Below are 14,728 nucleotides of genomic sequence, written 5' to 3' on the forward strand. Positions count from 1 at the left end.
TATTTTACCAATTGTTTTTTTTTAAACATCAATCTTGAGTTTTACTACACGAATCTGCTGATGACAGTCTCAAGTTGAATCTGTCCAACAGGGAAGTCAAGTGACATCGGTAAATTCTGGTTTCCATTAGTTACCACAGCCACAAAGTCAAATTGTCTATAGGCCTATCATAAAAGTTTATGAAAACAAACATTTAGGTTGGGGTTAGGCATAAGATTTGCAGTGTGATTAAAGTTATGTTTAAAATATGATTTTAAGAAGATAAATGGTAGAAATTGGCGGAGGTGGTTATGACTTTAAGGCTGTGGTAACTAGTGACGACCGCAAATTCTCAAACAGCAGGCAAGTGGGAAAGGTTGCTTGGTCGACACCAAGCTAAATATGAACGAGACAATAGATCTGTAAAAAATAAAATAATAAAAAAATAACATTTTTAAACGGTGAGTTCAAGATCACTGTTTGAAATATGACGTTTCCTTATGATCTTATGAAATCTAGCTAGCTATACCTGTTAAAGGTAGAACAGCTAAGTTAGGGTCCTAGCCAATTAGCTAGCTAACGTTAGCATTGTTTATTTGTTTACCCCACTGCTGTCGCTGGCACACTCACTGTATGATAAAGGTAAAACGACAACGTTAGAATAACATAAATATATACAATGGTTAGATTGACATCGAGTTGAACTTAGTAACGTTAGATGCGTTCTGTACATTGTGGATTTCTAAGGAAATATTTATCTGCCTGTTTAGCTTCTGTCCAACGTTCTTTTTTTAACCTCTCAATTGTTTGTTGATATTGTTCACACATGCAAATTACTACTTATTGCACACAGTTCACATGGGCCTCTGAATGCATGTGTTGACATTGACACGGTGTCTGTTTTGACCACAGTCCAATGCCATGTTCAGCCAAATAATCAGGATTGTTTGTGTATCTTCTGTCTGGGGCTTTGGAAGTGCTGTCTTACCAACCTCTTCTACTTCAAACAGGGAAGACAATATGAGTGACGCAGCTGCAACCGGAAGGCTAGAGGCACTGTCCTCCTAAATTAACTGTTGACTGAAATCAGTTGGACCATATTGTTTGCCATGGGCACCACACTGAGTGAGCCTTGCATCTACGACAAGCTGTCTGAGAGCATCGATATTCTCCGCCAGTCGGGGTATCGCTATGGCATGTCAGAGAGGGAGATCGAGAAGTTTATCAAACAAGTCTTGGAGACCAACGAGCCTCGAAGAGATCCACCACAATTCCCCATCCTTCGAGCCACCATCAAGGTAAGATGCGCACACACACACACTCATGTAAGAACATACACAGGGACTGTCTAAAATGCACTTGCCCATCGGGAAAGTCAGGAGTATTTTTGGGTTGCCCAAAGATTGATTGATTGCTTGCAGAAAAATCTAAAGTGGATATTTGCACCTACATGGGAGGAACCAAAAAGAACAGACTGCTAGAATTCTTTGCATTTTGTTTGTTATCAGTAAAACACAATCACCTACCCAATGGGGAAACCACAGAGCAGGCTCATCTTGCAAGATTGCTCAGGTCACTTGCCCTGGTCAATAAGGCAACCCTTAATATCAATCCCTGCATTGATGAACCATCCTCTCACTAGTTCCTCTTTTTCCATACTGTAGTTTGTGGTAGCAGTAGGCTTTCTGGTGGTGGTGGTGCTGGCCTTCACCTATCCCCAGACTCGGCCCCAGCTAGGTGTGACGTACACGGGGGGACATAACTGGTCCTCCCCCCTCAGCCACATCAGACTGCTGGCTCTGCCCATTGCCAAGAAATACAACCTGCAAGGTACAGTAAGTCTAAAACACCATTTTAGACACTATTCATAGTTGTTCACTATAGACAATGGGTCTTTGTTCCTAGCCAGTGTGTGTAACAGCAGCTTCTCTCTCTCCTGTAGGTTTCCATGAGTGGTGGAGTGCAGGGGCTCTGCGACAGGGCCTGGTCAACTGTTCTGGCTGTGCTGAGGTGTCCTCTGTGTTGGAGGTCCCTGAGACACTCAGAGAGTCTGCAGCCATGCGCAGAGGTCCACAGCCTGTGCTGCTCAAGGTACGACCACCACTAACAATAAAGAAAGACTGAAAAACAACAATTTCCCTGAAAGTGAGGGTCAAGTCTGCTCATTGTTTACGGATCCACCACAGAATGATCTTTATTGAGCTAGTTCATTTAGCTAACATCAGCAGTTAGTCTCGCGGCTGTGCCTGACATATGTCCTCTGTCTTTATGTAGGGTGGGGAGTCTCTGTGTCTGCAGAGGCAGCAGCTAGAGGAGCTCTTCTCAGCCCACTCCAGCTCCATGAGTATACTACTGGAGGAAGATAACCTACTGTCACATGATGAGGGTTTTCCACAGGGCCCCGCAAACTTTACTCTGCTCTGGTACATTTACATTACATTTGACATTTTAGACATTTAGCAGATTGGGAAATGAATACCCGCCAAATGCGGGTAGATTTTGGCATTGGCGGGTAAAAATATCACCAGCCACATTGGCGGCTGGTCACACAGCATTTGGGAACATTTTTTAAATATGTATTTAAATGTTATTTTAAACCGAAGCCCAAATGTAGAAGTTGGTCAAATTGACGTGAAAGGCTACTAAAGTGTGGCTTTGTCCTCATGTTTCTTGGCTAGTTGTTCAATATTATTTTGTGTTTTCTGCAACTGTCTGACACAGAGATTCTCAATCTCATCCCTGACAGATACTGAGTGCTGCCACCACAGTAATGGCCTGCCCTTAAAGGGGCAGCTGAAAAATTGTCACCTAATCACTCAAATATTTGGGGGTACATTGTGCTTGATTGAGCATGGAACACTGCAAAAACCTTTTTATTCATAAATGTTTAGTCATGTCTTATCATTAAGACAGTCACACAATTAATTAATTGTGCTCCTGAATTTATTTGTGTGCTCATAAATAAACATATGTACCCTGAAGTAATAATAATTAACAAGTCGTATCACTCAGAATTTTGTGGCAGGGAAGGCACTTGTTGATTGTTGATTTTCAGTTGTAGAATTGTTACTTTTTACTATTGTATCTAAATGATTTATTTGACATACATTGGTTAAAAGACAGGTCACAAAAATGAAATTGAATTCAGCAATATTCCACATTACAAAGCATACTCATCTGTCATTTGTGATTATGATGAAAAACACTTAGGCTGGTAAGAAAATAAGAGTGACTGGTAGATTTGTTTTGATCTGCATGCCACAGTGGCCATTGGAACAAAAAGTACAATTTCCACCCTGGGTCTTATCTAGAGTGACTTAGAGGAGCAATTAAGGTTTAAGTGCCTTGCTCAAGGGCACATCGATTTTTCACCTAGTTGGCTCTGGGATTCAAACCAGAGACCTTTCTGGGATACAGGCACAACGCTCTTAACCGCTAGGCTACCTGGTGTGTGTGTGTGTGCGTGCATATGTAGATAAACACAGGCACACAACTACACACACATGCAGTGCATTTGGAAAGTATTCAGATCCCTTCCCTTTTCCACATTTTGTTACATTAGACTTATTATAAAATTGAATAAATTATTATTTTTTTCCTTAGCAATCTACACACAATACCCCATGATGACAAAGTGAAAACAATGTTTGCAAATGTTAAACAGATACCTTATTTCCATAATGATTCACACCCTTTGCTATGAGATTTGAAAGTTGAAAGTTTCCATTGAACATCCTTGCTGTTTCTACAACTTCATTGGAGTCCACTTGTGGTAAATTCAATTGATTAGACATGAATTGGAAAGGCACACACCTGTTTATATAAGGTTACACAGTTGACAGTGTATGTCAGAGCAAAAACCAAGCCATGAGTTTGAAGGAATTGGCCGTAGAGCTCTGAGACAGGATCTGGGGAAGAGTACCAAAACAATGTCTGCAGCATTGAAGGCCCCCAAGAACACAGTGGCCTCCATCATTCTGAAATGGAAGAAGTTTGGAACCACTAAGACTCTTCCTAGAGGCCCCGCCCGTCCAAACTGAGCAATCGCGGGAGAAGGGCCTTGGTCAGTTCCTCTGTGAAGATGGGAGAACCTTCCAGAAACCCAACCATCTCTGCAGCACTCCGCCAATCAGTCCTTTATGGTAGAGTGTCCAGATGGAAGCCACTCTTCAGTAAAAGGCACATGACAGCCCCCTTGGAGTTTGCCAGGCACCTAAAGGACTCTGAACATGAAAAGCAATATTCTCTGGTCTGATGAAACCAAGATTAAACTCTTTGGCCTGAATGCCAAGTGTCATGTCTGGAGGAACCCAGGCACCATCCCTACGATGAAGCATGGGGGTGGCAGCATCATGCTGTGGGGATGTTTTTCAGCGGCAGGGACTGGACGACTTGTCAGGATTGAGGGAAAGATGAACGACGCAAAGTACAGAGAGATCCTTGATGAAAACCTACCCTGGACATCCTACTGGGGCAACAGTTCACCTTCTAACAGGACAGCGACCCTAAACACACAGCCAATACAATGCAGGAGTGGCTTCGGGCAAGTCTGAATGTCCTTGAGTGGCCCAGCCAGAGCCCGGACTTGAACCCGATCGAACACCTCTGAAGAGACCTGACAATAGCTGTACAGCAACCTGACAGAGCTAGAGAGGATCTGCAGAGAAGACTGGGAGAAACTCCCCAAATACAATTGTGGTGTCATACCCAAGAAGACTCAAGGCTGTAATCACTGCTAAAGGTGCTTCAATAAAGTACCTACTAATGGGTCAGACTACTTATGTAAATGTGATGTTTAAAAATAAACATGCATTAGCAAAAATCTCTAACCTGTTGGCTTTGTTGTTATGGGGTATTGTGTGTAGATTGAGGGGAATATATATTTTTTTTAGAATAAGGCTGTAACGTAACAATGTGGGGGGAAAATCAAGGGGTCTGAATACTATTTCTGACTGCACTGTAATGAGCATGACTTGGTCACTTTAAAAACAGGTCTCCAAGGAAAGAAAACAAGGAAGCATTTCTGTTATTCTCATCTGACTAAATCACCTCTCCTCCGCCCTCCACTCCTTAGGAGGTTTGCATCTGGTGCCAGAGAGAAGGTGTTGAGGTGGCTGTTCCCCAAAGCTGAGCTATGTCCTCTACTGGATAGCGCTGGGACAACACTGCAGCGTTGCATGGTTACACATAATGCCAACTCTCAGAGCAGAGTGAGTCTGGCCTCTAACACAGCCCAAATATACAAACATGCATGTTTGTTGTTATGGTGTTTGGTGTGATTCAGCAGCATGTTGGTACAGTGGTATTGTGTGTGTTTTAGGGGGTGCGTGTGCTGGGCTGGCTGGTGGTAGGAGAAGGGCTACCCACGGTTCGAGTGGTCCCTGTCCACCGCTGTCAAAAACACTGTAGCTCCTTCAACCTCTGGCTGGGACCGGGAGATATGGGTGAGAACACAAACGTACTTACACGTATACTGTGTTTATTTTTTAGTTCATTATTTGAATATGGTGTGTTTGTGCTAGAGGTTGACCGATTAATCGGAATGGCCAATTTAATTAGGGCCGATTTCAAGTTTTCATAACAATCGGCATTTTTGGACACCGACTATGGCCGATTACATTGCACTCCACGAGGAGACTGCGTGGCAGGCTGACTACCTGTTATGCGAGTGAAGCAAGGAGCCACAGTAAGGTGCTAGCTAGTATTAAACTTACCTTGTAAAAAACAATCAATCTTAACATTCACTAGTTAACTACACATGGTTGATGATAATACTAGTTTATCTAGCTTGTCCTGCATTGCATATAATCGATACGGTGCCTGTTAATTTATCATTGAATCACAGCCTACTTATTTAACAAAAGTGCATTTGTGAAAAAAGCACTATCGTTGTACGAATGTACCTAACCATAAACATCAATGCCTTTCTGAAAATCAATACACAAGTATATATTTTTAATAATATTGCCTGCTAACATGAATTTATCTAGGGAAATTGTGTCACTTCTCTTGCGTTCATTGCACACAGAGTCAGGGTATATGCAACAGTTTGGGCCGCCTGGCTCGTTGCGAACTAATTTGCCAGAATTTTACATAATTATGACATTGAAGGTTGTGCAATGTAACAGCACTATTTAGACTTATGGATGCCACCCGTTAGATAAAATACGCAACGGTTCTGTATTTCACTGAAAGAATAACCGTTTTGTTTTTGAAATAATAGTGTCCGGTTTTGACCATATTAATGACCTAAGGCTCATTTCTGTGTGTTATTCTGTGTGTTATTCTGTGTGAAATACTAATGGTATAGAGAGAGAGTCCTATAATAACTACAACCTAAAACTTCTTACTTGGGAATATTGAAGACTCATGTTAAAAGGAACCATCACCTTTCATATGTTCTGAGCAAGGAACTTAAACGTTAGCTTTTTTACATGGCACGTGTTGCACTTTTACTTTCATCTCTAACACTTTGTTTTTGCATTATTTAAACCAAATTGAACATGTTTCATTATTTATTTGAGACTAAATTTATTTAATTTATGTATTATATTAAGTTAGTAAGTGTTCATTGGTCATTCAGTATTGTTGTAATTGTCATTATTATAGATGTATATACTTTTTTTTTAAACGGCCGATTTAATTGGTATCTGCTTTTTTTGGTCCTCCAATAATCAGTATTGGCGTCGAAAAATCATAATCGGTGGACCTCTAGTTTGTGCTAGGCTGTAACAAAATCCTTTTTTAAAAACTTTTGTTTATAGACCTATACAAGTTTGCATTTAGTTTGACCTTTGTGCTTTGACCCTGCCAGTATATGCTGACCCGCGCTACTGGCAGATGGAGCTGTTCCCCGGCCGAGACCAGAACATTGTTTGTGACGGTTCCACTTTCTGAGGGAGGAGAGGAAAAACTGAACGAGACAGAATGGGAGTAAAGGGGAGGAGGATGGAGGGTTTGGACTTGCCATCCAGAACTCTTAAACCCTCACTCCAGTCCAGACTTCTTACTGGCTGAGAATATATCACTTCCTGTGATTGGACCTTTTAACTGTCCCTTGTAGGCTTGTCCCACCCTCCTCTCTAGGTCTGGAAAAGTATACTTTCCACAGGCACAAAAGAGACTGAAGAGTTTCCCCTAATACTACACGCATCCCTAGCCCCTACTGTTCTCTTGCCTAATACCAAACCAATCCCTAAACCTCACCCCTCTCTGGCCTAATATCAAACTCATCTCTAGCCCCTACCTGTGCCTCTTCATTGATATCCCTTCACAGATCTGCGGTAACTGGATGATTATAATCAGGGAGGGACCACACAGGGAGATGTGTGTTGGTTAGGAAGAGGCTGGAACGTTCTCCCATGCAGCCCAAAGAAGAGAAATGGAGAGGGTGACTGAACAAATTTTTTGGAACATCAGAAGGCCTTTGCTCCTATGCTGTGTTCAGTTGGAATGTTCAAGATTATTTCGGTTATGTATTTTTTTTTGCGATCAAATCACATCCAGAATTGGACAGTTTTGCAGTGCTGTCCTCCCTCATCTACTCACTTATGAACTGGTCTGTATTCATCTAAATTCAACATGTCGCTGCTAGTGTAACAATGACAGTTGGTTAGGAGGATGTGTAAAATAGATTTCGACATTTAAGGTGAATTGCTTTTGATAACAAAGTGCAGAAATTGTATTTAATATATAGTTGACGGTAAGTGCTTGTGCCATAATTTTAAGTGCTGTATGTTAATGTTCTTTTCACTTATTGTTTTGTCTCTGCTTTTGTCCCCTGTCGTCCATTCGCCCATGTAAAGCACTTTAGCTATCCGGAACTTGTTGACAATGTCATTGTTTGATGTTGTGTCACACTGTCGCCGTTCTGACATTTGATCCTGTTCTATTGCTGAACATAATATTTATACAGTTTTAATCTCTCAGAATTCACAATTTTACACAATGTCAAGATATGGCCATATTGTTAAGTTATACATTGTCACCGTTTTAAGTAAATCTGTTTTTAGACTTGTCACTTTGGTTTTCTCAATGCATCAATAACAATGTGATTATGTACTGGTAACTGCCAAAATAAAGGAAACTCTTGAGTAAATGAGGGATACAAAGTATATTGAAAGCAGGTGTGGTTCCTCAGTTAATTAAATAACATCCCATCATGCTTAGCGTCATGTATAAAAATGCCCAGTTGCCCATTATCTACCACGGCTAGAAGAAGAGATGTCAGTGACTTTGAAATAAGGGTCTCAAAGGAGCATAGGGGGTTTAAGTGGTGTGTCACCAGATCTTAACTCAATTGAATACATGGGAGATTCTGGAGCAGCACCTGAGACAGCGTTTTCCTCCAACAAAACAGCAAATTATGGAATTTCTCGTGGCAGAATGTTGCCTTCAATAGAGGTCCAGACACTTGTTGAATTTATGCCAAGGCTCATCGAAGCTGTTCTGGTGGCTCAACACCATATTAAGACACTATGTTGGTGTTTCCTTTATTTGAGAAGGTACCTGTGTATTTTCAAGGGAATTCTGTTATCAGAGCTGCTTTTATTATTTTGTCATGTTCAAATGATGTCCATGTATTGAAGCCTAAACTATTAACAGTGGTTATTACAGTTAGACTTCATGACTGGGGATGTATTGGCATGTACTACTGCCATATTGTGTATATATACATACTGTGAATGCAACTGTTCTTTGGTAGTACACATATCCAATTCCCTTTGTATGAACTCTGAGGATAGTGCCAAAAATGTCCTTATTTGAGTCAGTTTTCTGGGTGGATAACCCAGTCTGAAACCCAGTTGGGTGGTGTTTGATCTCTTTACTCGAAGCCCAGTTGGGTGGGTGAGATCTTTATCATTGTCTTTGCTGCTCAAAGTATATTTGTGGTTCAAGTCCCTCAGCTTTCACCAACCGCTATCATCTCCTTCCTAATCCTGAAACATTTGCCTTGAGTTCAAGCTTGCCTTTTTCTTATCACGCCTTACTTAGAGTATGTTAAATTATTCTTATTTTTTTCTGTTAGCAAGGTTAAGACTACTACTAATGTTGTCCTTCAAGCAGGCTGCACTGGATACTTTGATGAAAACAGGCTGGCTTTAAAGCTGCAATATTTAACTTTCTGGGCCACCTGACCAAATTCACATAGAAATGTGAGTTATATATCTGTCATTCTCATTGAAAGCCAGTCTAAGAATTGGTAGTAGAGCTGTTATGTGCTGGATTTCTATTCTTCCCATTCTTACATTTTGTTTGTGTGCCTTTTACTTTCAGTTTGTACACCAGCTGAAAATACAATTAAGACAATTCAACTTGTTTAAATTGGCTTTGAATAATAGCTTTGTGTGATCAAATTGCAATGTGAGTCAAGGTTTACACACACAACCAAAACAAGTGTGTGTGCGTACGTGTGCGTGTCTAATAGGTGTCATGGAAATCCACACTGATTTGACCATTGTATTTTCAGATATCCCTTGATAAAATGAGACCTTATAAAATGTGCAATAATCTGTGTTGGATTGTAATCAGAGAGCATTATATCAAATAGTTTGATTTTCTGCACTCTTGTCAGATGCTGAATGTTTATATAATGTTTATAAATAAATGTTTTCTGCTCTACTGTGTGCTGTGTTGCTTGTCAGTTATATGCAGAGATTGACAAAAAGTAAGTACTTTCAGGGCTTTTTCCTATGTGGCTACTGCTACATATTTTCAAGAAGTAAATGTTCACCTTTTACATATCTGAACAGCCTGCAGAAATTGCTGATCCTAAAAAGTATATATAACCAGTCCTACGCACCCCGGGAACAACACCATTGAGGTCAGTACGACAAAAACTGACCCTAGATCAATCTGGTGACTGGTGGTGTAATGATCCAACTCGTTTACATACCATTCATGTTCCCGGGTGCTTCTGTGGTGCCTGGTGCATGGCGGTCTGCTGGAGGTGAGTATCCCAGTTTGCGCTGCAACTTGTCAAACCGAGGGAGAGATGGGATATAAAAATGGGGGATATGGAGGGGAAAAATAAAGAGCTTGTGATTTTCTGGATTTCTTTAGCGTTTGAGAAGAAATATCAAGAAATAGAAAACGCTTTGTTAGGGATCGATTATCGGCGTTACCGATGGGAGTAACCCGGTTGCGTTGCAAATGTCTGATTCAAGCGCAAACGTGTTGTAGTGAATGAGGCCTGGTTGTATTTCTACTGCCGTGCGCCTTAGCTATTTAGCTAGTTAGTCACGTCAAAAAAACATATTGTAAGCGTAGTCAAAGTTGTGGCGCTAGCTATTTACTATTAGGGTAATTTATGGTGTTATGTGACTTAGTTGGCGAAGGAAATGTGTTTGTTGAAGTTAAAGCTAGCCATAGCACCAATAGCCAGCCAGCTAACTTTACCTTTCAGTGTAATGGCGACGTTAGCTTACTTGATGCCTAGCTGTCACTCGACCTCTAGCCTGTTGGTTAAGCAGTTAACTTAGCTTGCCATTTGAAATTGACTTGAGTCCACATTTCTTCTTGACTAATTAACTATAGGATTCATGGCATATTGTTATACTATATTCCCAGTAATTATTGACTCGGATGAAAGCTAACGTTAGCTGTGTGGTCTGCTTAGTGGAGTTAGGTCCGCTACAGTAACCAGCTGTAGAATAAGGAATTTAACCATTCACAAACCTCTCATTACCAACAAAGAACCCATCTAAACCGGTACAGTGACAATTAGCTCTAGTGTAGATAGATCCCTGTAGTATATACTGAGTGTACTTGTTCGATATTACTGCACTTTCGGGGCTAGAAACAAAAGCATTTTGCTACACCCGCAATAACATATGTTAAACACGTATGTGATTTGAGTGGAGAAAAAAATAGGAATGCGTTCCAAATACTGAGTTCACCCCACTTTGCCCTCAGAACAGCCTCAATTCGTCAGGGCATGGACTCAACAATGTGTCGAAAGCGTTCCACAGGGATACTGGCCCATGTTGACTCCAATGCTTCCCAAAGTTGGCTGGATGTGCTTTGGCAGGTAGACCATTCTTGATAAACACAAACTGTTGAGTGTGAAAAACCCAGCAGTATTGAAGTTATTACCACCCTGTTTAAAGACACTTAAATCTTTTGCTCCTGAGTGGTGCAGCCATCTAAGGCAGTGCATCTCAGTGTTAGGTGCTTCACTAAAGACACCGTTGTTCGAATCCAGGCAGTAGCACAACCGGCCGTGCGTCGTTTGGGTTTGGCCAGTGTAGGCCGTCATTATAAATAAGAATTTGTTCTTAACTGACATGCCCAGTTAAATAAAGGTTCACCCTCTGAATGGCACACATACACAACCGGTCTCAAGTCTTTAAAAAAACTTTAACCTGTCTCCTCCCCTTCATCTACACTGATTTTAAGTGTCATCAATGAGGGATCATAGCTTTTCCCTGAATTCACCTGGTCAGCCTGTCATGGAAAGAGCCGGTGTTCCTAATCTTTTGCAACACTCGGTGTACACTAATACAGCAAATGTATGTGGACACCTGCTCGTCGAACATCTCATTCCAAAATTACAGGCATTAATGTGGTGTTGGTCCCCTTTGTTGCTATAACAAGGCTTTCCATTAGATATTGGAGCATTTAAAAAATATATATTTATTTAACTAGACAAGTCAGTTAAGAACAAATTCTTATTTTCAATGATGGCCTAGGAACAGGGTTAACTGCCTTGTTCAGGGGCAGAACAACAGAGATAGAAAGACAATAGTTGAACAGTTTTGAACAAATTGATTTCTTCCAAAATGAAGAAGCACTTTCAGTTTCTCTTAGCTAGCAAATACAGCTAGCTAGTGTAGCCTACTGAAACACCCTGCTCAAACAGAGGGATGCTATGTTAGCTAGCTGGCTATGACTTTCCAACACAACACTGGAACTCTTCCAACTCAAGGTAAGCTTTTGGTGTTACTAATTTATTGCCACTGGGGCCTGCCTGTGTAACTGCTTACTGACTACGCGAACGTTACTGCATGATTGTAGCGGGTTTACTAACGCGTTAGTTCTATTAGCTATGCTGACTATGACATTGCTTTAGCTAATATGGTGACAACGATGTACAGTAGCTGTGTAGCGGTTTGTCTTTCAACTGGTCACATACCGCTGATGTGTTGTGTATTAAAGTCCAGAAGGTAAGAGAAAGGAATACAACGTGGCTGCTATGAAAGTGTACTCTGTTTACGTGTGATCAGGGGTGTATTTGTTCCTCCGATTCTGTTAAAACTATTCTTAACCGGAACAAAACAGGGATAAACATACCTGAATTTGTCAAATAGAAACTCTCGTTTGCAACTCTTGGATGATAATGATTACACCCTATACCAGCTAGATGCAGGCAAGAGTGTGTCTCTTGACCTGTGTCTACCTAAACTTTCAATAATAGCACAGGACAACCGGATGGCCATAAACCCTTGTAGAAACTTGATCATAAGCAGATAGCTATGTCCATTGACAGTAAAATAAATCCCCCCCACCCATAGACTCATCTTCAACCTATCCTAGGTGCATACACATAATAGTGTATGCACCTGAGTGTCTAGGCCAGCCACGTTTTGGGAACGCATCACTCACCTCCCTTTCTCTTCATTGAGGTGTCAAGCTACCACACAACCGCTAGGTCATCATCACTGCATTGAGGTCACATCAGCTGACCCAGGGAATATAACCTTGCTACAGAGCAAGATGTTAGGACAGTAGCTACATAATAAACAACACAATGCAGCAGTACACAGGATTGCTGGGGATCCTCCATAGTGTGTGTGTGTGTGTAGTAGGAGAGTGTCAGCTCATAGCAACTGCCTGTCTCGGCAATGGAGTTTCAGTAGCTATGTGTCTCTGTCTCTCTCTTATTGTCAGAAAGAGCATCTGAAGCTGAGCAGAAGGATGGAGAGTTTGGGATTGCAGGCTGTTGCCCTCAGTGATGGCTCCACAGCCTACATTGAACAAGCCATCAAAGGTGACAAACTCACACGTTCACACACTGCAAAAAAATTCTGAAATGCACAACTCAAAGCTAACATTTACATGTTCACCAGTATGAGTATGTATGACTGCCACTGATATCAACAATATACTGATTTCATCAGATGGCAACCTAGTGGAAGGCGATACTATTCAGTTGGAGGATGGTACTACAGCCTACATTCAGCAGGTTACTGTACAGCAGAAAGGTCAGTGTACACCCTCAGAACAACATGTCTGCCGGAGGGTTTGTGAATAACCTTTTATGTGTTCTGTGAGCTCATACCTCTCCTGATGATGTTTTCCTGTCGTCTCCCCAGAGCCCCTGCCCTTTGAGGACGGCCAGGCAGTGCAGCTGGAGGACGGGACCACGGCATACATCCACCACACACCCAAAGGTATATTAGCATCTAACCAGATGCTGTATTCACCACTCTAGGAAAGGTTGGCTTGTTGAAGCAATAGGGTGGTCATCATCATCTTGTTTTATCATTATCCAGCCACACATCAGTTATTATTACTTCTGCAAAGGATGGAAGGGAAGTCATCTCAAACATTTTCAAAGAGGACCATCTAACCTCTTACCCCTGCAGACGGGTATGATCCCAGTGCGGTGGAGGCGGTGCAGCTGGAGGATGGCAGCACGGCGTACATCCACCACCCCTCGGGCCTGCAGACTGGCAGCACCATCCTGACTTTGCAGCCAGGGGGTGGCCTGGAGGAGCTAGCTACAGACGACACCGTGGACACAGACACCATCACCACCCTGGAGAACTACGCCAAGGTCTCGCTCTTTTCCTGCTGTTGTATCACTCATGTGTTCTGTCACTCACGGTTTCCTGTAAATTATTTTTTAGTTATTTTTCTTGAACGCTCAGTCCCCCCCCCCATGTGTCTTTCTCTCTCACAGATACTATGCAGTTCTACTTCTGGTGGAATAAGTCATGTTGTACTTTTAATCAATATAATGCTCTCAAACTCTGTTCTCCCCTGTTTTCTCCCCAGATGACGGGGTCTGAGGTGGAGGTGGATGAGACCATGAGCAGTACCAATGGACTGCAGGACATAGAGCCTATTGTACAGGTGATGGGGTCGTGGGGTTCCCCTAAGGGTCAGCAGACGGCTGAGAAGACATTCCGCTGTGACTACGAGGGCTGTGGACGTCTCTACACCACAGCACACCACCTCAAGGTACCACACACACACCCTCTACAGCACACACTGACCCTCTGACCACAGTACCCCACCTTAAGATACCACACACATACACCCTCTACAGCACACACTGACACTCGGACCACAGTACCCCACCTTAAGATACCACACACACCCTACAGCACACACTGACACTCGACCACAGTACCCCACCTTAAGATACCACACACATACACCCTCTACAGCACACACTGACACTCGGACCACAGTACCCCACCTTAAGATACCACACACATACAGTGGCAAGAAAAAGTATGTGAAGCTTTTGGAAATACCTGGATTTCTGCATAAACTGGTCATAAAATTTGATCTGATCTTTGTCTAGGTCACAACAATAGACAAACACAGTCTGCTTAAACTAATAACACTCACACAATTATCTTTATTGAACACACAGTGTGAACATTCACAGTGCAAAATCCTTTGGCAGCAATAACCTCAACCAAATGTTTTCTGGAGTTGCGGATCAGACCTACACAGCGGTCAGGAGGAATTTTGGACCATTCCTCTGTACAAAACTGTTTCAGTTCAGCAATATTCT

At 42.0% G+C, this 14,728-nt stretch overlaps 2 protein-coding genes across 2 annotated transcripts in view; both read left to right on the forward strand.

Moving 5' to 3' along the window:
- The first annotated feature begins 175 nt into the window (after positions 1–175).
- Positions 176–9,605, forward strand: LOC118400506 (bombesin receptor-activated protein C6orf89 homolog). Its single transcript, XM_035797439.2, has 8 exons — positions 176–440; positions 990–1,277; positions 1,644–1,809; positions 1,922–2,070; positions 2,254–2,402; positions 5,054–5,189; positions 5,300–5,423; positions 6,794–9,605. The coding sequence occupies exons 2-8, from the start codon at positions 1,089–1,091 to the stop codon at positions 6,874–6,876; spliced, it is 996 nt and encodes a 331-aa protein (XP_035653332.1). The 5' UTR covers positions 176–440; positions 990–1,088; the 3' UTR covers positions 6,877–9,605.
- A 360-nt stretch (positions 9,606–9,965) lies between these two features.
- znf76 (zinc finger protein 76) overlaps positions 9,966–14,728 on the forward strand; it is a 30,638-nt gene continuing 25,875 nt past the window's right edge. The window contains exons 1-6 of the mRNA XM_052473782.1: positions 9,966–11,905; positions 12,868–12,967; positions 13,098–13,181; positions 13,293–13,370; positions 13,566–13,756; positions 13,978–14,163. Coding sequence (XP_052329742.1) covers positions 12,895–12,967; positions 13,098–13,181; positions 13,293–13,370; positions 13,566–13,756; positions 13,978–14,163 — 612 coding nt within the window. The 5' untranslated portion in view covers positions 9,966–11,905; positions 12,868–12,894. The remainder of the gene's footprint in view (positions 11,906–12,867; positions 12,968–13,097; positions 13,182–13,292; positions 13,371–13,565; positions 13,757–13,977; positions 14,164–14,728) is intronic.

Source organism: Oncorhynchus keta, chromosome 21, assembly GCF_023373465.1.
Source record: "Oncorhynchus keta strain PuntledgeMale-10-30-2019 chromosome 21, Oket_V2, whole genome shotgun sequence".
Lineage (NCBI taxonomy): Eukaryota > Metazoa > Chordata > Actinopteri > Salmoniformes > Salmonidae > Oncorhynchus > Oncorhynchus keta.